Source organism: Lithobates pipiens, unplaced genomic scaffold, assembly GCF_037356315.1.
Source record: "Lithobates pipiens isolate NorthernLeopardFrog02 unplaced genomic scaffold, aLitPip1_a1.2 Scaffold_7, whole genome shotgun sequence".
Taxonomy (NCBI): domain Eukaryota; kingdom Metazoa; phylum Chordata; class Amphibia; order Anura; family Ranidae; genus Lithobates; species Lithobates pipiens.
Genome location: NW_027507892.1, coordinates 1,471,873 through 1,496,679, shown reverse-complemented (window position 1 = coordinate 1,496,679; position 24,807 = coordinate 1,471,873). Strand labels below are relative to the sequence as shown.

The 24,807-nt window shown below is 44.8% G+C and overlaps 1 protein-coding gene across 4 annotated transcripts in view; it reads left to right on the top strand.

Moving 5' to 3' along the window:
* Positions 1 to 24,807, top strand: part of LOC143959296 (ankyrin repeat and SOCS box protein 7) — a 106,853-nt gene that overhangs the window by 19,798 nt on the left and 62,248 nt on the right. For 2 of the 4 annotated variants that reach the window (XM_077467975.1, XM_077467974.1), the window contains exons 3-4: positions 5,756 to 5,826; positions 14,207 to 14,465. In XM_077467975.1, the coding sequence (XP_077324101.1) occupies positions 14,255 to 14,465 (211 nt within the window). In that variant the 5' untranslated portion in view covers positions 5,756 to 5,826; positions 14,207 to 14,254. Of the gene's footprint in view, positions 1 to 5,719; positions 5,827 to 14,206; positions 14,466 to 24,807 lie in introns of all 4 variants that reach the window. The other 2 variants (XM_077467973.1, XM_077467972.1) reach the window with 1 other exon arrangement.

Here is a 24,807-nt window from a genome sequence, read left to right as displayed (position 1 = left end):
CTGGACCGTACGTCGTGTGCTGCAGCCACCGGGATTGTGTGTAAAACTGTCAGTAGAGATGGGCTTTCGTGTTCGAAATCCCACGTGCCCGATCCTGCCAGGAAGCCGACACTGCACACCGCTAATCACAGGAAACATTTCCCCAACTGTGCAGCTGTGGGAAATGTCTCGCTGCCTCTGATTGGCACTGTGCAGTGTCTGCTTCCTGTTGGGATCGGGCGTGTGTGGCCTATCCCTACTGACAGGAAGACTGCCGCCTGCTTGCTCACACACACCCCAGGTACCAGTGCCCCCCCCCCGTGCATGCACCCCGCCATTGCTTTTTGGGCTCTGCTTGCCCATCTGCAGGCCCGGGAGCGACATGGCAGGTGCTGGCGGCTGGGGGGGGGGGGGGGGGCGCTACGGGGGGGACGAAGAGTGGACACATCATGCTCTCCTCACCTTCTTGTTGTGACGTGGAACTCGACATCCGTGATGTCACTTCAGGGTCAGCAACTAAGTGGCACTGGCTAGCTTAGCCGATCTAACGACATATTCGGCGACCCATCGCAGTTTGCTGCGGAAGTGGCATTGCGTCGCCGCCATCTTGCTACACCTCACACTCGTCCACAGTAAGGATATACTAAGAAGGGGGAAAGCGAACATGTTGTTACATTCAGCGCAGTTTTGCATTTTACACGTATTTATAACAGGACACTGCATTTATATAGTGAAATACAGGACTTCTAACTCCGCCTGACTGGTTAGATGTTGAATTTTAAAAACAGCGAACTTCTGTGAGATTAGTAAACCTGTGAGATGAGCAGGGAATGCAGCTGCTTTTAAAATTCAACATCTAACACGTCAGACGGAGTTCTAAGTACTGTATTTCACTATATAAATGCAATTTACTGTTATAAATATGTGTAAAATGCAAAACTGCGCTGGGTGTAACAAGATGTCCGCTTTCTCCCTTCTAATGCCGCGTACACAAGACCGGACTTTTCGAGGGACTAGGTCTAACGGTCTTTCCGATGGACTTTCCGAATGAACGGACTTGGCCACACACAATCACACCAAAGTCCGACGAATTTGAACGTGATGACGTACGACCGGACTAGAATAAGGAAGTTCATAGCCAGTAGCCAATAGCTGCCCTAGCGTTGGTTTTTGTCCGTCAGACTAGCATACACACGAATGGATTTCTCGGTCCGGCGGAGTTCCGGTGGAAAAATTTAAAACATGTTCTATTTCTAAAGTCTGCCGGATTTGTGGCAAGCAAAGGTCCGATGGAGCCCACACACGATTGAATTGTCTGACGGACTCGCTCCGTCGGACCTTTGCTGTCAAAAAGTCCGGTCGTGTGTACGCGGCATTAGGGTATCCTTACTGTGGATGAGTGTGGGGTGTAGCAAGATGGCGGCGATCGAATGTCACTTCCGTAGCAAACTGCAATGGGCCGCCGAATATGTCGTTACTCCGGGAAGTAATGTTTTGTGATCTGCTTTGGAAAACATTCATTGGAGTCCAAAGGAGACATGCAGCATCTTTTAGAGCAGGGATATGCAGTTAGCGGACCTCCAGTTGTAGCAGAAATACACGTCCCATGAGGCATAGCGAGACTCTGACAGCCACAAGCATGACACCCAGAGGCAGAGAGAGGCATGATGGGACTTGTAGTTTTGCAACAGCTGGAGGTCCGCTATTTGCATATCCCTGTTTTAGACCCTGTATATGTCATTAAAGAGAACCTGTCACTACAAATCATCACATAGGGGATTTTTTGTCCCCTATGTGATAAAAAAAAAAAAAAAAGTTAGGTTAAAAAAAATGTTTTTTTTTTTTTGCACAAAGATTAAGTTGCACCCAAACGCATAAAATACCAACCCCCTCCCCCCATCAACGCACACAAATGCACACGTCGGAGTGAGAGCAGTAATTCTATCACAAAACCACCTTTGTAACACTAAACTTATACCTATAGGGGGCTTTTGAAGTGTCGCCTATAGAAAATTTAGGCTACTGAAGTTGTTGGGTAACTATTTACTTGACGCAACCTCATCTTTTATATTTTATCGTATTGCTCTGCAGATCACATGCGATGTCTGTGTGATGCAAATTCAGCCATACAAACTGGCTGAAATCGCATTGCGTTTGCACCAATATGGTACAGGACCCTTTTTGTTGGTCCGGACTGGAATCGCGATCTGATTCCTGCACCATTTCACAGTTCGCAAATTGCGAATCGATCCGGGGGTGTCATTAACTTTACATTGACACCCGCAGCGGTTCGCAGATCTCGGTGTGAACCGCCAGCGATTCAGGTGCGATGTGGGAACCCACACAAGAATCGCAGGATTTAGCCCGCGTTGCACAAGTGTGAACCAGGGCTCAGTGCCCAGTTCACAGTAGTGCGATGCGAGATCCCTGCAAATGCAGTGTGGATTGCCGCATCGCACCTGAATCGCACAGTGGTTCACACTGAGATCTGCGAACCGCTGCGGGTGTCAATGTAAAGTTAACAACACCCCCGGATCGGTCAGCAGATCGCAGTGCGAACTGTGAAATGGTGCAGGAATCGGATCGCATAAGTGTGAACACCCAATGCGAATCCGATTCCAGTGCGGACCAAGAAAAAGGCCCTGCACCTTTTTGGTTGCGAATGTGATGCGATTTCAGCCATACAGTTTGTATGGCTGAAATCGCATCGCACAGACATCGCATGTGATCTGAACAGCAATGCGGTGCGAATCACATGCGATGTCTGGCATTGCACTAGTGTGAATCGGGCCTCAAGCTCCTTCCTTGCCACCCCTCCAACAGCAGAATGTGATTTACTGTTCAGCCTTTCCTTATCAGGGTTTACATTCCATTCTGTTGTGTCTCAGGCTGTGTCTCCTTCATCTGAGGAGTGTAGCAGACAAGCTTTTGTGTTCCCCCCAATACAGCTGACTTATCAGCATTCTGCACCTCCTCCCAGAAATAATGTCCTGCTGACCACAGACAGGCACATTTCCATCTACTGTTCAGAAGTACTCTCTTGGTACGTACCCCGGAAGCTGCATGATAAATAATGCTGTTTTTGTAAACAAATCAACTTGGATAACGGAATGAGTGACTATTCAATGATTTATGTTTTTTAGCATCTTTGCCAATGTATGCGATCAAAAGCATTTTGTTCTTTCTGGCTCAATGCTTGAAGTTTGAATACTTTTTTGTTGTACTTATTTATCTGCAATGATATAAATTTACTGTGTTTATTGGCGTATAAGGTGCAAATTCATTTTAAGAGGGAAGTTTCAGGAAAAAAACTAAAATTTTAAATAAGGAACTTTTGAAGCAAAATAAAGGTCAGTGCCCATCTGCAGCCTCACCATTGCCATCAATGCAGCCTGATCAATGCCCAGCAGCCTGATCAATGCCCATCTGCAGCCTCAGCATTGCCATCAGTGCAGCCTCACCAATGCCATCAACGCAGCAGCCTCACCATTGCCCTCAACGCAGCAGCCTCGCCATTGCCCTCAACGCAGCAGCCTCGCCATTGCCCTCAACGCAGCAGCCTCGCCATTGCCCTCAACGCAGCAGCCTCGCCATTGCCCTCAACGCAGCAGCCTCGCCATTGCCCTCAACGCAGCCTGATTGATGCCCATGTGCAGCCTAGGGGGGACAGGGAAGGGGACGAGACGAGCACCGACTGATTACATACAGTGAGAATCTCCTATGGTAGACAGAACACTGGTCCAATGGCAGCCCAGGAGACTGGACTTCCTATTACAGAGGTCGCCAAGTAAACCGGAAATTCTCACTGTATGTAATCTGACGGCGCTCGTGCCGCCCCCCTCCCTGTCCCCTCCAAGATAGCTAAAAAGTGTTGGCATATAACACGCACACGGTATTTGCACCCAATTTTCATGGTGAAAAAGTGAGTGTTATAAGCCAATAAATACAGTATATTAAACCCAAAACCAAAAATGTATTAAATTGCAGATCACCAATCCTTAGATGTGGTGACTGCATTATTTAGTATAAATTATAAGTCTGATATTTTTCACCTTAATGTAACCATTTCCCGATAGTATACTGTATCTGCAGCTCCCGTGCCTTTCCCGGGTGCGGGGTGCACAGTGCTGAAAAGTCATGAAGGGTGGTAAATCCTTCTGGAGGTCAAGTTAACCAGATGCTGACTGCCCCACATACATTTACTGCGGCAGGGCGGCCACTCTGGACAGAATCATGTACCTGTATGTACTTGTGCACTTCCAGGTCTGGGGCACGCAAGCGTAATGCCGGAAATCTGCTCCCGCTGCGTTTGGGGACAGCGGGTCCGGCAGACCTTATGTCCCCTGGGACCACGCCAATCATTCCCGAGGGAGACAGAACAGTGGTCTGCCCGGTGCAAACAAGGCAGATCTCCGTTCTGTGACAGGAGAAGACAGAAATCTTGTGTTTCTGCTAAGCAGGAACACAGATCTCTGCCTTTCACAGTAGAAGCGCCTCCCCCCTCAGTAATCACTCCCTAGGAACACATTTAACCCTTTAATCTCGCCCCTGATGTTAACCCCTTCCCTGACAGTGTCAGTACAGTGACAGTGCATATTTTTAGCACTGATCACTGTATTGGTGTCGCTGGTCCCCAAATAAGTGTCACTTAGTGTCCAGTTTGTCTGCTGCAATAATATCGCAGTCCCGCTATAAGTCACTGATTGCTGCCATTAAAATAAAAATAAAGATTCTATAAATATATCACATAATTTGTATAACTTTTTCGCAAACCAATCAATATACACTTATTGGGATTTTGTGTTACCAAAAATATGTAGCAGAATACATATTGACTTTAATTGAAGAAATTTGATTTAATTTTTTTTTATTGGATTTGTTTTATAGCAGAAAGTAAGAAATATATATATTATATGATATACAAATATGTCGCTCTTTTTTTTGTTTATAGCACAACAAAAAAAATGCAGAGGTGATCAAATACCACCAAAGGAAAGCTCTATTTGTGGGGGAAAAAAGGAAACCAATGTTATTTGGGTACAGCGTCACACGCCCGCGCAATTGTCAGTTAAAATAACACAGTGCCGTATCGCAAAATATGGCCCGGTCATGGGGGGGGGGGGTAAAACCTTCCAGGGCTGAAGCGGTTAAGGCTACATTCAAAACTGCATCTTCTGATTGCTCTCTCTCTCAGCAGCTAGGTGTGGCTCCTTGGCCCATTCACCATAATGTCGGGTGGTCGTGCATCCAGCAGCAATCGCTGAAGGGTCACCGCTGGCAGTGCAGAGAGCCATGAATACCTGCAGCCACCGGCGACCTGTCATTGTAGCGAAAGGGGGTGAGCGGCCACACCTAGTCACTGAGAGCCACGGGCGGCAGCAATCAGAAGGTTCCTACCGCTGCAAATCCTTTATGAATATAGCCTTAGAGCCGGTTCACACAGGGGCGACTCGTCAGGCGACTTAGCCGCCTGACAAGTCGCGTCCCGTTCTGTGCAATGGAACCGTTCTAATCGGAGCGACTCAAGTCGCTCCTACTTAGAAAAAGGTTCCTGTACGACTTTTGAGGCGACTTGCATTGACTTCTATACAGAAGTCATTTTGCAAGCCGCCGCTAAAGTCGGATCCCGGTCGCCTGAGGCAGTCGCTCTGCAAGTCGTGCCGCCTCAGTGTGAACCGGGTCTAATACTGGCAGTGTGTTATTTGAAAATGTAATTTGTCATTTACTTCTTTCTTACAAGGTGAAGACTTTTTTTTTCTTTCCTGTTGCGATGAAGTGTGTCAGTGAATCAAGCCATATGAGAAGCAATCACAACATCTCAAAGTCGGTGTGACAAAGTCGTGAGAGGTATATACTTATGTTTTTGTGAATTACAGCAAGTCTGTTCCCCCCCCCCCCCCCTTTTCTCCCTTATAGTATGTAACACCTATTCACTTAAACATAATCTCTTCTATTATTTTGTTTTACTCCATTAAGCATCATATCAAAAGCAAGCAAGTTCACAGGTAAAGCTTTTGTTATGGATATTTCTGGTTGAGACACTGAAAACGAAACTAAGCACACAATTGCAGAGAACAGGTAAAACGGAAAGAGAGCGGGCCATGGAGTCTTTCAAATCATCCGTTCTAAAGTTTATTTGTAGCATCTTATTTTATATAGAAGATAATAAGGCGGGTGGTGTGAGATGTTATTAAAGCAGCAAATCGAATCATTTCACATTTTATATGTAAGCAGCTCTCTGGAAAAGTTGCAAAATCAAAACCTTGAGAAGGGGAAAGTCTCTTGTGCTTAACCCCTTACCACCGAGCGTACGCAGATGTGCGTACTCGGCTTCCGGGGGTTATACCGGGATGATGCCCGCACCTGCAGGCATCATCCCAGTACTGATTTTTAGAGCGGGCGATTGGCTTTCCAGCCATAATAACTGATGCGGCTAAAAGCCGCTCGGCTGTTATGCCGGAGGAGCGGGAGGGGACGTCCCCACCCCCCTCCCGCTGCTCTTACCGGGGCTCCCGTTCAATCGGGAGCACCAATGCACAATACCTCCAGCGGCTAGGGAGGGACTGGAATGAAGCGGTAAGCGGCTTCATTCCAGTCTCCTAATTGTAAACACGGAAGCGACGTCATGACGTCACTTCCGGTTTACTCGGCTGCCAATGGCGCCGGATTTAAAAATATATACAATATTCAGAATTGCCGAAAACGGCGATCTGAATACTTTGGAGTGTAAAGGAGGGGTCGGGGGTCTTTTAGACCCCCGATCCCTCCATAAAGAGTACCTGTCACCACCTATTACTGTCACAAGGGATGTTTACATTCCTTGTGACAGCAATAAAAGTGATAAAATTAAAAAAACAAACAAAAAAAAAAACCAATTTATTAATTTTAAAATAAGAGAATTTTTTTTTTTAAAGCGCCCCCCCCCCCCGTCCCCGTGACCTCACTCAGCAAAGAAAACGCATACGGAAGTCGCACCTGCATATGTAAACGGTGTTCAAATCATACATGTGAGGTATTGCCGCGATCGCCAGAGCGAGAGCAATAATTCTAGCACTAGACCTCCTCTGTAACCGGAAAAAAAATGTAAAGCGCCGCCTATTGAGATTTTTAGGTACCATAGTTTGTCATCATTCCGCAAGTGCGTGTGATTATAAAGTGTGTAATTTTACTGTTTCGTTTTTTTTTTAATTCATTAAAGTGTCCTTTTTCCCAAAAAAGTTGCGTTTAAAAAACCGCTGCGCAAATACCGTGTGACATAAAATATTGCAACAATCGCCGTTTTATTCTCTAGAGTCTCTGCTAATATATATATATATATATATATATATATATATATATATATATATATATATATATATATATACATACATAATGTTTGGGGGTTCCAAGTAATTTTCTAGCAAAAAATATGGATTTAAACTTGTAAACACCAAATGTCAAAAATAGGCTTAGTCATGAAAGGGTTAAATGAACAATACAGTAAAGCTCTATTCACACTTGTGTGATTTGTCATGCGACTTTGGACATCAAAGTTGCAGGACAAGTCGCACCCCATTCTTTTTCAGTGGCACCCGTTCAAATTGGACTTAAAGTGGTTGTAAAGTCGCAAATCGTGGAATCCCCTCTGTTACAGAAAGATATACTATGCAGTATCTGTGTTTTTTTTTTAAGTTATGCAGCATAATACCTTATTTCAGGGTGCCGCTGTGCGCTCACGTGACCTCCTGTCGCTCTCCTTCACCGATCTGAAGACCACGGTGGTAGGGGCTGGGATTTCCCATTGACGTCAGCACGGGAGGAGAGCAAATCGAATCATTTCACATTTCATATGTCAGCAGCTCTCTGGAAAAGTTGCAAAATCAAAACCTTGAGAAGGGGAAGGGGAGAGTCTCTTGTGCTTAAATGAACCACACAGTAAAGCTCTATTCACACTTGTGTGATTTGTCATGCGACTTGTATATCGAAGTTGCAGGACAAGTCGCACCCCATTCTTTTTCAGTGGCATGCATTCAAATTGGTACGACTTAAAGTGGTTGTAAAGTCACAAATCGTGGAATCCCCTCTGTTACAGAGATATACTATGCAGTATCTGTGTTTTTTAAAAGTTATGCAGCATAATACCTTATTTCAGAGTGCCGCTGTGCGTTCACGTGACCTCCTGTCCCTCTCCTTCACCGATCTGAAGACCACGGTGGTAGGGGCTGGGATTTCCCATTGACGTCAGCCTGGGAGGAGAGTGGTGGGAGGTCACATGAGCGCACAGCTGAGCTCTGAAATAAGGTATTTTGCAGTATAATTTTTAAAACCCAGATACTGCACATTTTTCTGTAACAGAGGGGCCTCCAGGATTTGGGATTCCTGATTTTACAGCCATAGCAGCGGGACGGGTGGGGAGGAGATGGCTGACACACAGACTCCTGAGCTGACAGAGAGGGAGGGAGAGACTGCGGGATGACAAAGGCATGTTAACTGACCACGGTATCGTGAACTGGCAGCCATGACTACCGTAGCCTGCACACTGAGGGGGACACAGGAACTGGCAGGATCAACCAGGTATTTTACAGCATAGAGAGGGACAAATGACACAGCACAGGGACTATGCTGTATATCCTGCTGTAAAGGAACAGGATCTTCTTTTTTTTTTTCCTTTAGGGTTACAACCACTTTAACGTCACAGTGACTTTGAAAAGGTGCCTGCACTACTTTGGTGTGACTTTTAATGCGACTTTGATCCATAGAATACTAAGTTGGATCTAAATCAAACCAAAAGTTGCATCAAAGTTGCACTGGAAAATCGTGCAACTTTGGAGACGCGCTAATGTGAATGGAGCCTAAAAGTCTTTGTCATGTTTAACATGTCAGGAAAATCACATTAGACAGAGTCATAAGTTTTAATGTGTGTGCATTAGGAGTATATAAAGGCAGTGGGAATAAAGTGCACAAATCATGTCCATTCGTTATTATATATTATAACACATTTATCCTCCCTTGAAAGAACCTGCCTGTGAACTGGGGTCTGAAGCCGGCCATAGTCTAATTGAAATTCGGCCGGTTCTGCAGGAACAGGCTTAATTTCGATCCGTACTTAGGCAGCCTGGTAGTAGTGAAATCAATGCATCGATAGCCTGTCAGGTTTTTTGTGTATTCGACGCCAGCATCTATAGCTGCCGGCAGTAATCCTTGTGTTCTGATGACTGGGAAACCTCCTGCTGTTAGAAGACAATAGCACAACAGGAGGAATTGCTTAAAGTGGTTGTAAATCCTTACAAACCACTTTGACATACAGGTAAGCCTAGATTAAGACTTACCTGTAGGTCCAAGAAATATCTCCTAAACCTACACGGTCAAAAAAAAAGACAGTCACCGATGTCTACGGCGCATGCACTATAGCAGTGATGGCGAACCTCGGCACCCCAGATGTTTTGGAACTACATTTCCCATGATCCTCATGCACTCTGTAGTGTAGATGAGCATCATGGGAAATGTAGTTCCAAAACATCTGGGGTGCCAAGGTTCGCCATCACTGCACTATAGACAGCGGTGCGCAGGCGCACTATCGCCGTTAGCAGGATACCGCTGCTAACGGTGATGTGCCGTTAGTGGCGGCTCCCGTGCGCATGCGTGGGAGTGACGTCATCGCTGCTCCGGTGTTGTGAGTGGCCGGAGCAGCGATACCCGGAAGAAGATGGACGCTCTGTACTACAGGGGACAGCGGTGACATGGCTGGCTCCTGTGGCAGGTAAGTGACACATAATGGGCTACTATGCGATGCATAGTAGTCCATTATGCTTTACCTTTGCAGGGAGACAAAGTAGTAGTAAAACCTATCAGGGTTTACTTTCTCTTTAAGATGTATGGCTTGCTTAAAGAGGAAGTAAACCCCGATGGATTTTAATTCCTCTTTTGTTCCCTGCAAAGTAAATGCATAATGGGCTAGTATACATCGCATACTAGCCCATTATGTGCCACTTATCTGCAAACGAAGCCCGTGTTGTCCCCAATGTCTCCGCATCCTTCTTCACCCCTCTTTCTGCCGGGGCTGTGGACTCCGGCTTTGTGACTGGCCGGAGTCGCGTGACGTCATGTGAGCGGTAGCAGACGGTCACGGCGTGCTGCTGAAGAAATGGCACGTGAGTGGCTGCCACTGACCGCTGAAACCCGTTGATCGGCAAAGAGGATGACAAGGGCAGAACCTTAACCGGGCCTCTCTTCAGTGTGCATGTGCATATGGCAAATATCTCCCATTTCCAGGCAAGGCAAACCTTATTATAGGCTTAACTGTAGGGAAAAGTGGTATGTAAGGGTTTACAACCACATTAAGTATTTAGAGAGCCAATAAAGTGGTTTCTTTTGTTTTTTTTACTTCAGAGGGGTTATAAGGCTTCATTCACAAGGGCATATATTGATCTGTACACCCGTGCTAAGGGGCTGTCTTCACCTGCACTGGATGCACAGATGTCCCATGCAGACAGCCTGTTCAAATCGATGACAGGCGGCTGGCTGCACAGACTTGTATAGATCTCCAGGCACACCCTGGAGTGTGTACATTTATGCGGGTCCAACCCACAGATCAGAATGCGATGTGTCTGGGTCCGTATCTGTGCATCGGACCCGCACGGATGTACTCTCTGGGATGTGAGTGGAGATCCGTGCAGCTGGCTGCTTGCCATTAATTTCAACAGGCTATCTGCATGGAGCACAGGTGCATCCTGCACGGGTGAAGAAGGCCCCTTTGCTCAGGTGTACAGATTGGTAAATGAGGCCTAAAAAAAAAAAAAAAAAATAAGTAGGGTAAAGGGTAGAGAGTTATGCAATGCATCTGCTCAGTCATTGTATGGAGTCTAGAAAGCTTGATGCATTTGTGTAAATTAGGATTGGGAAGTTGTGTTCTTAGGCTCTGTTTACTACAGAAAACGGTGGCTGAAACAACTAATCGATTATGAAATTAATCGATTACTATTTTCATAATCGATTAATCGGCCAGTAACATAATGGGGTTATAAAAAAAAACTAAAATGAGCCCTTTATAGTACAAAAAGAGCAAATAATCGCAACTGTAAATATTACTTTCACTGTTCTACAGTAAAAACAAATGAACCCCTTCCAGTAGTGATTATCTGCTTTTTTTCTACTATAAAGGGCTAATTTTTTGTTTTTTTAACCCCATTATGTTACTTAAAAGGATTGTGCAGCTCATTTTGCACAGAGTGGCCCCGACCCTGCTCTTCTGGGGGTCCCTCGGCGGCTGTCTCTGCTTTCTCCCGCAGGTACTTCTCACGTTCATGTGAGCTCCCTCGCATGGTGAGAAGCACCTGCGGGCGCGCTCCCGTGATACAGCCGGCGGCTATAGCCGCTTGCTGTATCACATGGCCCCGCCCAACGGTGCTCCGCGTCAGTGGATGTGATTGACAGCAGCGCGAGCCAATGGCTGCGCTGCTTTCCATCCATCCACTCCAGCCAATCAAGGGGTGAGGTAAGTAAAACGAGGGGGCTGGGGGCGCCGGCACTGTCAGATGTTTTTTCACCTTGATGCATAGAATGCATTAAGGTGAAAAAACATTTACCTTTACAACCCCTTTGACGTCTTAGACCTGATTCACATCTCTGTGTTGGTGCTTTTTGCAGAAATGCACTACAGTTCATTTACATGGTTTCCTATGGGACACGTTCACATCTGAAAGGGTCAGGGACTTTTAAAGGGGTTGTAAAGGTAAATGTTTTTTCACCTTAATGCATTCTATGCATTAAGGTGAAAAAACATCTGACACTGCCTGCGCCCCCAGCCCCCCCCCCGTTTTACTCACCTCACCCCTCGAAAATCCCGTGCTCGCCCCCGACGTCCTTTCCACCATTCAGCCTGGCCGCTGATTGGCTGGATTGGATGGATGGAAAGCAGCGCAGCCCTTGGCTCGCGCTGCTGTCAATCACATCCACTGACGTGGAGCGCCAGGGGGGCTGGTCCATGTGATACAGCGAGCGGCTATAGCCGCCGGCGGTATCACAGGAGCGTGCCCGCAGATGCTTCTCACCATGCGAGGGAGCTCGCATGAACGTGAGAAGCACCTGCGGGAGGAAGCAGAGACATCCGCCGAGGGACCCCAGAAGAGCAGGTTCGGGGCCACTCTTTGCAAAACAAGCTGCACAGTGGAGGTAAGTATAACATGTTTGTTATTTTAAAAAATAAATCACTTTACAATCCCTTTAACACAAAATGGTGCTTTATTGGTTCAATATACTTCAATGGAGAAGCTGCAGAAAAGCATGTAATGCGTTTTTGCAGCAATTTGTGTTTTTTAATCTGCCCCAAAAAAAAAGGCAAAAATGTAAATTGCAGTAAAATCACGTTTGCAAAAATCAAAACACAAAGCAAAAAGCACTGCAGAAACAGATCAAAAGCAAACTGCATAGGTGTGTACCGAGCCTTATGCTGGCCACACAGATCAATTTTCAGATGAGAATATTCAGACGAAAAATCTTTGTACATTTCGCTAAAAGAAAGAATTTTGTTTGAAATTTTCACTTGTTTTTAACATTCTGTTTTTAAAATGAATGTAATTTATGAACGAAAACCACATACAGTGTCTGAAAATTCCTTTGAGTAAGAAGTTTTCTATTCTTTCCAAATTTTCCCGTCACTGTGATTGAAAATGAACATCAATTTGACCCATTTTTTTTTTTAAAGGGTTATTAACCGATTATTCAATTAATCGAAACAATAATTGGCCAACTAATCGATTATGAAAATAATTGTTAGTTGCAGCCCTAATGGAAACCCACGTTTCTCGCACCACTTTCAATATGCACTGTAGTTGTGATCTGCAGCCGGTGTCAATGTTAGACTGGGTTCACACTGCTGCGGTGACGAGATCGGATGTGATTCGCACCGCACTGCAGTGCAAATCACATCCGATCTCTTGTGCGATGCGAGTTCAGCCATACAGATAGTATGGCTGAATTCGCATCGCATCCGGCCCAAACTCGCACAGGACCCTTTTTTTTGGTCCGCAGCAGAATCTGATCGCATGGGTGTTCACACCATGCGATCCAATTCCTGTCCGAGTTTGCAGATCGCACTGCGATATGTGAACTGATCTGGGGGTGTCATTAACTTTTCACTGACACTCCCAGCAGTTCGCATAGGGCAGTGTGAACTGCCGCTGGGAGGCATGCGATGCGGGAACCCGCAGCGGATTCGCAGCGTTCCCGCATCGCAGCAGTGTGAACCCAGCCTCAAAGAGGATCTTCACCTTGTAAACAAAAACGTAAAAGTGCTAATACTGTAGCTGCTGACTTTTTTTTTTAAAACGCACCCACCTGTCCCAGGATCCAGTGATTTCTTCACCCAACCCGGCTCTTTGCCAGGTCTAGGCACTGGCATCTCAACTGTAGGCAGTCGATTGTGACTCCTTGTGGCTTCACAGCTGGCAGCCCACTGAGCTTGTTTGAGCCACCCTTCGCTCCGTGTACGGTCCCACTGTCTCCTGGGACCTGCGTCGTGTCTCAAGAGACTGCGGAGGAATGAGGAGGGGGCGAACTCCTGGTCGGATTGCAGCGGCGATCCGACCAGAAGTGGGAGAGGGTACCCGTCAAAATAAGGTACCCTGTCCCCAAAAAAAGGCATTCCAAATATGGAAGGGGGGGGGGGGGAGAGGAAAGTTGGAACTTTCCCATGGTACAGAAGTACTATGCGATACGGTTGCAGTGCGTTTCCAAAAGTAGTGCATCTACTGCTTTTGGTGCAGTGCGATTGGAGCCTATTCAAAATGAATGGGCTCAAATTGCACTGCACTGAACTGCATGCGAATTACACAGGAACACGCAGTATGTTCCTGTGGGATTTCTAGTGTGAACCGGCCCTTTATAGTACGTTAGGTGTGATGGATATTCTTGTGCATTCACAAAGTCAGTCCAGGCCAACGACGATCTTCATAATTCATCAGCTTGCTTCTTTAAAACAGGGTTAAATCTTTCATATATGCATGTTATAATTAATTTTAGAGACCTACTGTTTCATGGGGGGGGGGGGGGGGGGGTAGTTCATTCCACAGTGTAGGGATAAAGGCATTCACAACATTTAACAAGAAAGCTTTATAAAAATCATATTGGTGACATCAAGTGATGATGAACTCTTAAATAATTCTGGGAATCTAAACAGCTTTTTTTTTTTTTTTTTAATCTTTTTTTTTTTTTTCTTTTGATGTTGACATCCGTATGTTTATAATAACAGGCGACTTGTGGCCCCATGACTCTATAGTTAAGAAGAGCAGAGGGGAGGATGTTACATCACCACTGCCGGAGGAATCCTGAGCTACAGGAGGAGCTGCGGATACAGGCAGCTGTTGCTGCGGGAGACGTCCACACCGTGCGCACTATGCTGGAACAGGGCTACTCGCCCAATGGTCGGGATGCCAATGGATGGACTCTGCTTCACTTCTCAGCGGCACGTGGGAAAGAAAGATGCGTGAGAGTATTCCTAGAGCATGGAGGTAAGATGCAAATAGAAACAAATACTGCACAAGAGGTAAAGTGCAGACGCTAAAATCTAAGCAGCAGCAAGCGCGTGTATTGGATACCATAAACAACAGAATCTAGTTGTAAAAATCTTTCCGCGCTACTTGTGCATATCAACATACACATCAATACAACGCATCAATGTGAAATTTATAACTCCATGTGCAAAGACACTAAACAAAAATTAAATGTGTGTATATAGACAGCCCATGCACCAGTGAATAAGTCTGCGTCTTTAAATGACGCCATTTGTGACGAAACACATAGGGCGGGACCGGAAGTCTTGATGTCACCACGCATGCTCGATCACAAGGAGAATTCTGGGTATTGTATTTTGCGGAATGCTGTTTTCACCGGTTTCATTAGTAAGTGCTTTTGACCTTTTTAATATACGCTTTATAAAGGATTTTACACTATGTGAGCTTTGTATTTTACATGTGAAAAACACCCAGTGCATGCCCCAAAATCAAATATGCACGCTTCCTAGAGAACGTGTGACTCTCAAAGAATGAGGAGTCAACACACGCTTGTATGTATCTGCCCAGATGTCAGCAGTCAGCCGTGTGTTTAAATCTGTCATCTCACCAGCTATTATGCACCATTCAAGTGCCAGTACTCCTAGTGAGTGAAAAAAACAAAGCTTGCATAGTGTAAGCTCCTTTATACAGCATTTATTAAAAAGGTTAAAAGCATTTATAAATGTATATGATGGCATCGGCATTCAGCAAACTACAATACCCAGAGTTCTTCCCTCGATCGCACATACGTGGTGACCTTTTGGTCCCGCCCTGCACGTTTCGGCGCAAATGACATCATTTAAAGACACAAAACACTCACTGGTGCATGGACTGTCATATATATATATATATATATATATATATATATATATATATATATATATATATATTTACACAGTATCTCGCAAAAGTGAGTACACCCTTCACCATTTTTGCAAATATTTTATTATATCTTTGCATGTGACAACACTGAAGAAATGACACTTTGCTACAATGTAAAGTAGTGAGTGTACAGCTTGTATAACAGTGTAAATTTGCTGTCCCTTCAAAATAACTCAACATACAGCCATTAATGTCTAAACGGCTGGAAACAAAAGTGAGTACACCCCTAAGTGAAAATGTCCAAATTGGGCCCCATTACCCATTTTCCCTTCCCGGTGTCATGTGACTCATTAGTGTTACAAGGTCTTAGGTGTGAATGGGGAACAGGTGTGTTAAATTTGGTGTTATCGCTCTCACTCTCTCATACTGTTCACTGGAAGTACAACATGGCACTTCATGGCAAAGGACTCTCTGAAGATCTGAAAAAAATAATTCTTGCTCTACATAAAGATGGCCTAGGCTATAAGAAGATTGCCAACGCCCTACAACTAAGCTGTAGCACATTGGCCAATTGGACAGGACAGGTTCCACTCAAAACAGACCTCGCCATGGTCCACCAAAGAAGTTGAGGTCACGTGCTCAGCGTCATATCCAGAGGTTGTCTTTGGGAAATAGACATATGAGTGCTGCCAGCATTGCTACAGAGGTTGAAGGGGTGGGGGGTCAGCCTGTAAGTACTCAGACCATACGCCGCACACTGCATCAAATTGTTTTGCATGGCTGTCGCCCCAGAAGGAAGCCTCTTCTAAAAATGATGCATAAGAAAGCCCACAAACAGTTTGATGAAGACAAGCAGACTAAGGACATGGATTACTGGAAACATGTCCTGTGGTCTGATGAGACCAAGATAAACTTATTTGGTTCAAATGGTGTCAAGCGTGTGTGGAGGCAACCAGGTGAGGAGTACAAAGACAAGTGAGTCTTGCCTACAGTCAAGCATGGTGGTGGGAGTGTCGTGGTCTGGGGCTGCCGGCACTGGGGAGCTACAGTTCATTGAGGGAACCATGAATGCCAACATGTACTGTGACATACTGAAGCAGAGCATGATCCCCTCCCTTTGGAGACTGGGCCACAGGGCAGTATTCCAACATGATAATGACCCCAAAACACATCTCCAAGATGACCACTGCCTTGCTAAAGAAGCTGAGGGTAAAGGTGATGGACTGGCCAAGCATGTCTCCAGACCTAAACCCTATTGAGCACCTGTGGGGCCTCCACAAACGGAAGGTGGAGGAGCGCAAGGTCTCTAAGCCCTTGTGCACACAGTCGGACATTCGGACAGAAAATGTCCAATCGGACCGTGTTGTCGGATAATCCAACCATATGTGGGCTTCATCAGACTTTTTCCCATCGGAATGTCCGACCAACAAAGTTTGAGAGCTGGATATAAAATATTTCTGACAACACAATTTGTAGAGAATTCCAATCGGACAAAGTGCCACGCATGCTCAGATCAAATTCCTAGACCAAAACTATTGGCTACTAGCCTGAACGTAGTCCCGTCATAACGAAATAACGCCATCACGTTACGAACGATCTGATTTTACGACAACTTTGTCCGACCGTGTGTATGCAACACCAGTTTCGGACATAATCCGTCTGAAAAAATCCGACGAATTTTGTTGTCGGAATGTCCGACCGTGTGTACAAGGGCTAACATCCACCAGCTCCGTGATGTCCTCATGGAGGAGGGGAAGAGGACTCCAATGTCAACCTGTGAAGCTCTGGTGAACTCCATACCCAAGAAGGTTAAGGCAGTGCTGGAAAATAATGGTGACCACACAAAATATTGACACTTTGGGCCCAATTTGGACATTTTCACTTAGGGGTGTACTCACTTTTGTTACCAGGGGACAGTAAATTTACACTGTTATACAAGCTGTACACTCTACTTTACATTGTAACGAAGTGTAATTTCTTCAGTGTTGTCACATGATAAGATATAATAATATATTTGCAAAAATGTGAGATACTGTACTTACCGTAGAACGAAGTGGTTGCAGCGGTCCCTGCACACCGCTGTGTCTTTGGAATTTTACTTCCGGGTTTGTAGGCTCCGGGGCTGTGATTGGCCAAGACCGCGATGACGTCACTCCCACTCATGCACGCGGGAGCCACAGGTAACGACAGCCGGAGAAACGGCACGTGCGAGCCGTTTCTTCAGTGCGCATGTGCCGATGACTTATACTGTGAATATCTCATACTCCTAACCCTTTGATTATTATTTGACTATTAGTGTCACCGGTTCCCACAAAGAGTCGTTTAGTGTCAGACTCCCCGCCACAATATCGCAGTCGTTGATTGCCGCCATTGCTAGTATACAAAAAAAAAACATAAATATATCCCACAGTTTGTAGATGCTATAACTTTTGCGTAAACCAATCAATATATGCTTTTTGGGATTTTGATTTACCAAAAAAAGTAGCAGATTACATATTGGACTAAATTTATAAAGACTTTTTTTTTTTTTGGTGGCTATGTTTTGAAGCAGAAAGTAAAAAAAAAATGACTTAATTTTTTTCAAGATTGGCAGTCTTTTTTGTTGTTTATGGTGCAAAAATAAAAATGCAGAGGCGAATAAATAGCACCAAAAGAAAACTCTATGTGTGGAAAAAAAAAAAACATAAATTTTATTTGGGTACAATTTCGCACGACCGCGCAATTGTCAATAAAAAGTAACGCAGTGCCGTATCACAAAAAATGGCGTGGTCATGGAGGGGAAGAAACCTCCCGGATGTCAAGTGGTAAAGGTACATTAAACATGGAGATCAGCTTTGAGGGCCAGTTCACACCACATGCAGTCCAGTGCGTTTTTTTTATTGCATTAAAAACGCATGGAAAGTAGGTAATATGGTTTCCAATGGCATAGCTCTCACCATTGTGGTCAGTTCCAGGGCTGTCCAGTTCCAGAAAAAAAAAAGTAGAACATGCTGCATTTTTTCTGCACTGGACTGTACTGGAGTGCAGTAAAACGCATCAAAAATGCACTGAACCCTAGTATAGTGAAAAATTAAGAAATGCAGCTGGAAAAACATCAAAAACGCACCGCAACGCATCAAAAACACATTAAAAACACTCATGCAGAAACGCATCTGTAGCTAATCTAGAGTGCGTTTTTATTGTAGTGTGAACCAGCCCTAAGGCCCCTTTCACACTGAGCCGGTTTTCAGGCGTTTTAGCGATAGAAATGGCGCCTGAAGGCACCTGAAAACTGCCTCTCGTTCTGTGCAATGAGTGCTTTCTTGCTCGGCGGTGCACTTGTGAGACATTGGGAAAAGTCCTGCAAGCAGCATCTTTGAGTCGCCTGCCCATTAAATTAAATAGGCAGCCCTTCCAAAGTGCCTTAACCTCCCTGGTGGTTTTCCCGAGTGTGGCTCGGGGGTTAAATTTCAGCACCATTAGCGGTAACCCAGAGCCACCCTCGGGATTGCATTGCAGGATCCTGGTGCGGTATACTTGCCTTGTCCCCAGGATCCTGCGATGTCCCCCCTGCTGTGTCCGTGGGCTCTGTCCTCTGCCCAATGCCTCTCTGTGCCGGGCTCCGTTCTCTGCAAGCGTCGCGACGCACTGGGGCGGAGCCCGGCGGCAAATTCCAAACAGTGAAAAATCATAATACATACAGCACACTATAATCTTACAGATTACATTGCTGTATGAAATTATTTCACATCCCTTTTGTCCCCAGTGCTTTGTCCAATGCCCTGCATGCAGTTTTATATGATATATACTGTTCTTTCTGCCTGGAAACTGGAGATTGTCCATAGCAACTAAAAAGTGTCCCTTTACGTCAAAAGTGGTTTTAGACCAGCTAGAAAACAGCGATAATAAATTAGAACACTTGCAGAATTGAGCGATAGTGAATCGTGGGGAAATTTATTTTATTATTATATTATTATTTTTTATAATTATTTATTATATTATAATTTATGATTTTGTGTTTCAAACTTCATCATACCCGGGACGTCTACTAGACTCTTGTTTGGACAGATTTAAGCCCTTGTACACACAGTCGGACATTCCGACAACCAAATCCGTCGGATTTTGTCCGAAACTGTTGCATACACACGGTCGGACGAAATTGTCGGAAAATCCAAACGTTCAGAACGTGATGACGTTATTTCGTTACGACGGGACTACGTTCAGGCTAGTAGCCAATAGCTTTGGTGTAGGAATTTGATCTGAGCATGCGTGGCACTTGGTCCGATCGGAATTCTCTACACATGATCGGAGTATGTCCGATCGGAGCATTTTGTCGGAAAATTTTACCAACAAGTTGGAAAACTTCGTCCGTCGGATACTCCAACAGAAACAGTCTGATGGAGACCACACACAGTCGGAATATCCGACAAGACAGTCCGATCGCACACATTCCGTCGGAATCTCCGACCGTGTGTACAAGGGCTAAGTGTTTTATTGCTTATGCCCTGTACACACGGTCGGATTTTCAGACGGAAAATGTGCGATCGGATCATGTTGTCGGAAAAATCCGACCATGTGTGGGCTCCATTGGACTTTTTTCCATCGGATTTTCCGATGCACAAAGTTTGAGAGCAGGATCTAAAATTTTCCGACATCAAAATCCGATCGCATACATTTCGGAACGTGTATAGGCAATTCCAAAGGGACAAAGTGCCACGCATGCTCAGAATAAGCAAAGAGACGAAAGCTATTGGCTACTGGCCCGTTTATAGTCCCGACGTACGTGTTTGACGTCACCTCGTTCAGAACGATCGGATTTTCCCGACAACTTTGTGCGACCGCGTGTATGCAACACAGGATTCGGCCAAAATCTTTTGGATTTGGATTTCGGAATGTGCGACCGTGTGTATGGGGCATAAGAATTACAGGCCTACTATATAAAACGCCAAATTTCTATGCAAAATAATTTGTAAAAATTGTAAAAAAAAAATCTGATATAGTCATATCGCCAGGGAGGCTACAAGCGATTTGAAAGCGCCGCAAAGCAGGACTTTTTTAAGGTCACATTGTCACGTGGCTTTTAAAAAAAATCCGCCCGCCGACACCCGAGAAGCACCGCAAGAACGACCAGCTCTTTAGTGCTATTTTAGCGGCGCTTCAGTGTGAGAGGGGTCTAATACACTTCTACTTGATTATAGATTTTTTTTTTGCAGCCCTCTACTGGTCAGTGTTTGTCCATAGTGGTGCATGACTCTGTAGTTCCACTAGATGGCGGTGGATTCCATACGTTTTTGTTCAGTAGTGTGGAGAAGTGACTTGTTGGGAGTTCAGCTTTTTTTTTTTACTGCATATGACTTCCCCTTCCAGATAGCGTGGCTAGTTTTCATTAGAAGGCTTTAAAAAGATGCCCTTCATTTAGTCGTGAAATGAAACTTATATGCGTGACCTCCTCCGTGAGCCAGCATTTAAAAACGTCGCAGGTACATTCTACTTATAAGCCATTGTACCACCCCTTTAATGGGATCCATGTTTTGTTGGAGACCTCGTTCAGTGAACATAAAGTAGATCCATATGTTCAGGAAAGTTACTCTCAGAATGATGTCACCAGATTTATGTCCCCACGTCTCTTGTGTTTGTTGCCAAATGACATGTTTCTCTGTCATGTGGTTTTTAGCGATGTCCTCATAGAGATTTATTTCCATCAGTAATCACTAACATCACAATCTCACAGCACTTGCCCACATGTTATGGTGCCCACATTGGACAGCTATGTCAGCGAGTGTGTCAAAAAAACGAAACCGTAAAATTTAGCCCAATTTTTTTTAGCCCAAGTATCTAGGATGTTTTATTCTTTTTTTTTTTTTTTATCTTTTTCTTTTTATTTGTATTATATTTTTAAAGAAGGACTTAAAGAGGAAGTAAACCCCGATGGGTTTTACTTCCTTTTTTGCTCCCTGCAAAGTAAAAGCATTATGTGCTAGTATGCGTCACACATACTAGCACATTATGTGCCACTTACCTGCCAACGAAGCCCGCGCTGGTCCCTGCTAGAGGCCGCATCCATGTCCGCCCCTCTTCCTTCTGGGGGCCGCAGACTCCAGCTCTGCGACTGGCTGGAGTCGCGTGATGTCACTCCTGCACATGCACGCGGGAGCTGCCAGTCACGGAGGGCCATTTCTTCACAGCGCATGCGGCGATAACATCCATCAGTTCAGTACAAAGTCAATATCTCTTATACGGCGCATGTTTAGGAGATATTTACAGTACCTATAGGTAAGCCTTATTATAAGCTTACCTATAGGTACAACTTGAAAATGGAGGTTTGCAACCTCTTTAAAGTGTTTGTTACCCTAAAAAAAAATTGATCCTGTTCCTTTAACCACTTCAGCTCTGGGAGGTTTTACCCCCTTAATGACCAGGCCATTTTTTAAGATACGGCACTGCTTTACTTTAAATAAGAAAAAAGAGCTGCGCCAACAAACTGTACCAATAAGAAACAAATCAAAAAGTCCATGAAAAGTTTGTGTTATTGAAGAAAAGGAGCCGATCGCACCACAGTGATTCCACACTTCCTTATCACTACTGTGCCCAGCCACCGAAAAATAAATGCGCTTACCAGACGGTAAAGCATAAGGAGCGTTTATGATCTCAAGCTATTGACAGCTCCCCGCCTCCACCGAATGCTTTGCCAATCAGGGACAAACGATCCATGTATTAAGGATTCTCATGACACTCTGTAATTTTCATTGGTACCCGATATACATGTTCAGAATGTAGAAAGAAAGAAGCTTCCCATAGTGTAAAAAACTTTAGTACTCGTTTAATTGCAATAGAAATACACTTACATAAAACCAGAATGATCCCACATAAAAAACAAGCCGGCCGGCAAAACGAGAGCCCGTCCTCCTCTCGTAACACGTGGTGACGTCACAGCGTGCCCTCCCATACGCGTTTCGTCATACGTGACGTTTTCCTGCTTTACTTTAACTGACAATTGCGTGGTTGTGCGACACTGTACCCAAATAAAATTGACAAGTCCTTTCCCCACAAATAGAGCTTTCTTTTGATGGTATTTGATCACCTCTGCGGTTTTTATTTTTTGTGCTATAAACAAAAAAAGAATGTAAATTTTGAAAAAAAATGCGCCCTCCAGTGGCTATTGAACAAAATCACATAGAGGTACTTGATTTTGCACAATAGAGCTGACTTGCCGCAGTATATGTATGGCAGGTGGTTGGGAACTGGTTAAAGCATGTTATACAGCACAGTGCTTGTTCTGTGTCATTTGGCCCCCTGTATCACCTGAAATACCTGACTGATCCTGCCAGTTTCTGCCCTCCTCCCTGTAAACTGACACGGTCTATCATGGCTGCTGAGCCCTGACACCGTTTATGTGCCTCCGTCATCCGCAGCTCTCCTCTGTCCTCTCCCACCTCCCTCCCTCCCTGCCTGTCAGCTCTTGCAAGTGCCCACCCCCTCCCCTCCCGCTGCTAAAATTACTCTTAAATTTTCGCACAAACTTCTCTTTTTGCTAATGACAAGTGTCCCAGTGTTGTGTGTGCTTTATAAATAAAGTACCATTCTATACCGGATTTCAGAGTGCTGCTCCCATGACCGGCCGCCTCTCTCCCCCTCTCCTCTTCCCCTCCCGACTGATGTCAGCAGGGGATTCTCGGCCCCTACCACTCTAGCTGTCACATCGGGGGAGGGTGAGAGCTGGCCAGACACGTGAGCGCTGAGCGGCGCTCAGAAATCAGGTATAGAATGGCACTTTTATTTATAAAGCACACACACTGGGACACTTGTCATTAGCAAACAGAGAAGTTTGTGTAAAGAGAACCCATGGCTTAACAACCACTTTAATTAAACGAAATTTGCATGTAAACTTGGAAAACAACCCTAGTGCAATTTCCAGAAACACTGTTAACTTGACCTCCTGTAGGATTTACCCCCTTCATGACCAGGGCATTTTTTTGCTATTCCGCACTGCGCTACTGGCAACAGCTCGGTCATGCAACGCTGTAAGCAAATTACATTTTTATCATTGTTTTTACACAAAAAGTGCTTTTCTCAAAATCTGGTCATAAATTTGGGTCAAAATATATTCTGCTCTATGTATAAAAAAAAAAAAAAAAAAGATCGCAATGGGTGTATTTTAATTGATTTGCGCGTCTACAAATTGTGGTATATACAGTGCTTCTGGAAAGCATGTGCTTCACTTTTTACACGTTTTGTTATGTTACAGCCTTATTCCAAAATGAATTAAATTCATTATTTTCCTCCAAATTCTACAAACAATACCCCATAATTATAACGTGAAAGAAGTTTGTTTGAAATCTTTGCAAATTTATTAAAACAAAAAACAAAAAACCCTGTACATCACTGTTCAGAGCCTTTGCTCAATACTTTGGTGAAGCTCCTTTGGCACCAATTACAGCCTCAAGTCTTTTTGAGTATGATGCCTACAAGCTTGGCACACCTATTTTTGGGCAGTTTCTCCCATTCTTCTTTGCAGGACCTCTCAAGCTCCATCAGGTTGGATGGGGAGCGTCGGTGCACAGCCATCTTCAGATTTCTTCAGAGATGCTCAATCGGGTTCAAGTCTGGTGTCTGGCTGGGCCACTCAAGGACATTCACAGAGTTGTCTCGTAGCCACTCCTGTGTTGTCTTGGCTGTATGCTTAGGAACCTTGTCCTATTGGAATATGAACCTTTGAGGTCCAGAGAGCTCTGGAGTAGGTATTCATCAAGGATGTCTCTGTACATTGCTGCATTCATCTTTCCCTCGATCCTGACTAGTCTCCCAGTTCCTGCCACTGAAAAACATCCCCGCAGCATGATGCTGCCACCACCATGCTTCACTGTAGGGATGGTATTGGCCAGGTGATGAGCAGTGCTTACCATTCAGGCCAAAGAGCTCAATATTAGTTTCACCAGACCAGAGAATTTTGTTTCTCATGGTCTGAGAGCCCTTCAGGTGCCTTTTGGCAAACTCCAGGCAGGCTGTCATGTGCCTGTATGACATATATACACACATTGGATCATCTTAATTGTTTTTTAAACTGACTATTTTAGATACAGACATTTTCTGCCTGGTCCATTCACTCAGAGCGCCCTTATATATATACTTTTATCTGTCGTGCCTTTTACTGTGGAGTGGCTTCCGTCTGGCCACTCTACCACTCTGGACTTCATGGCTTGGTTTGTGCTCTGACATGCACTGTTAACTGCGGGACCTTCTATAGACAGGTGTGTGCCTTTCCAAATCCTGGACTCCAATCAAGTCGAAGAAACATCTCAAGGATGATCAGTGGAACCAGGAGGCACCTGAGCCCAATTTTGAGTGTCATGGCAAAGGCTGTGATACTTATGTACATGGGATTCTTTTTATTTGTTATTTTGAATACATTTGCAAAGATTTCAAACAAACTTCTTTCACGTTGTCATTATGGGATATTGTTTGTAGAATTTTGAGGAAGATAATGAATTTAATACATTTT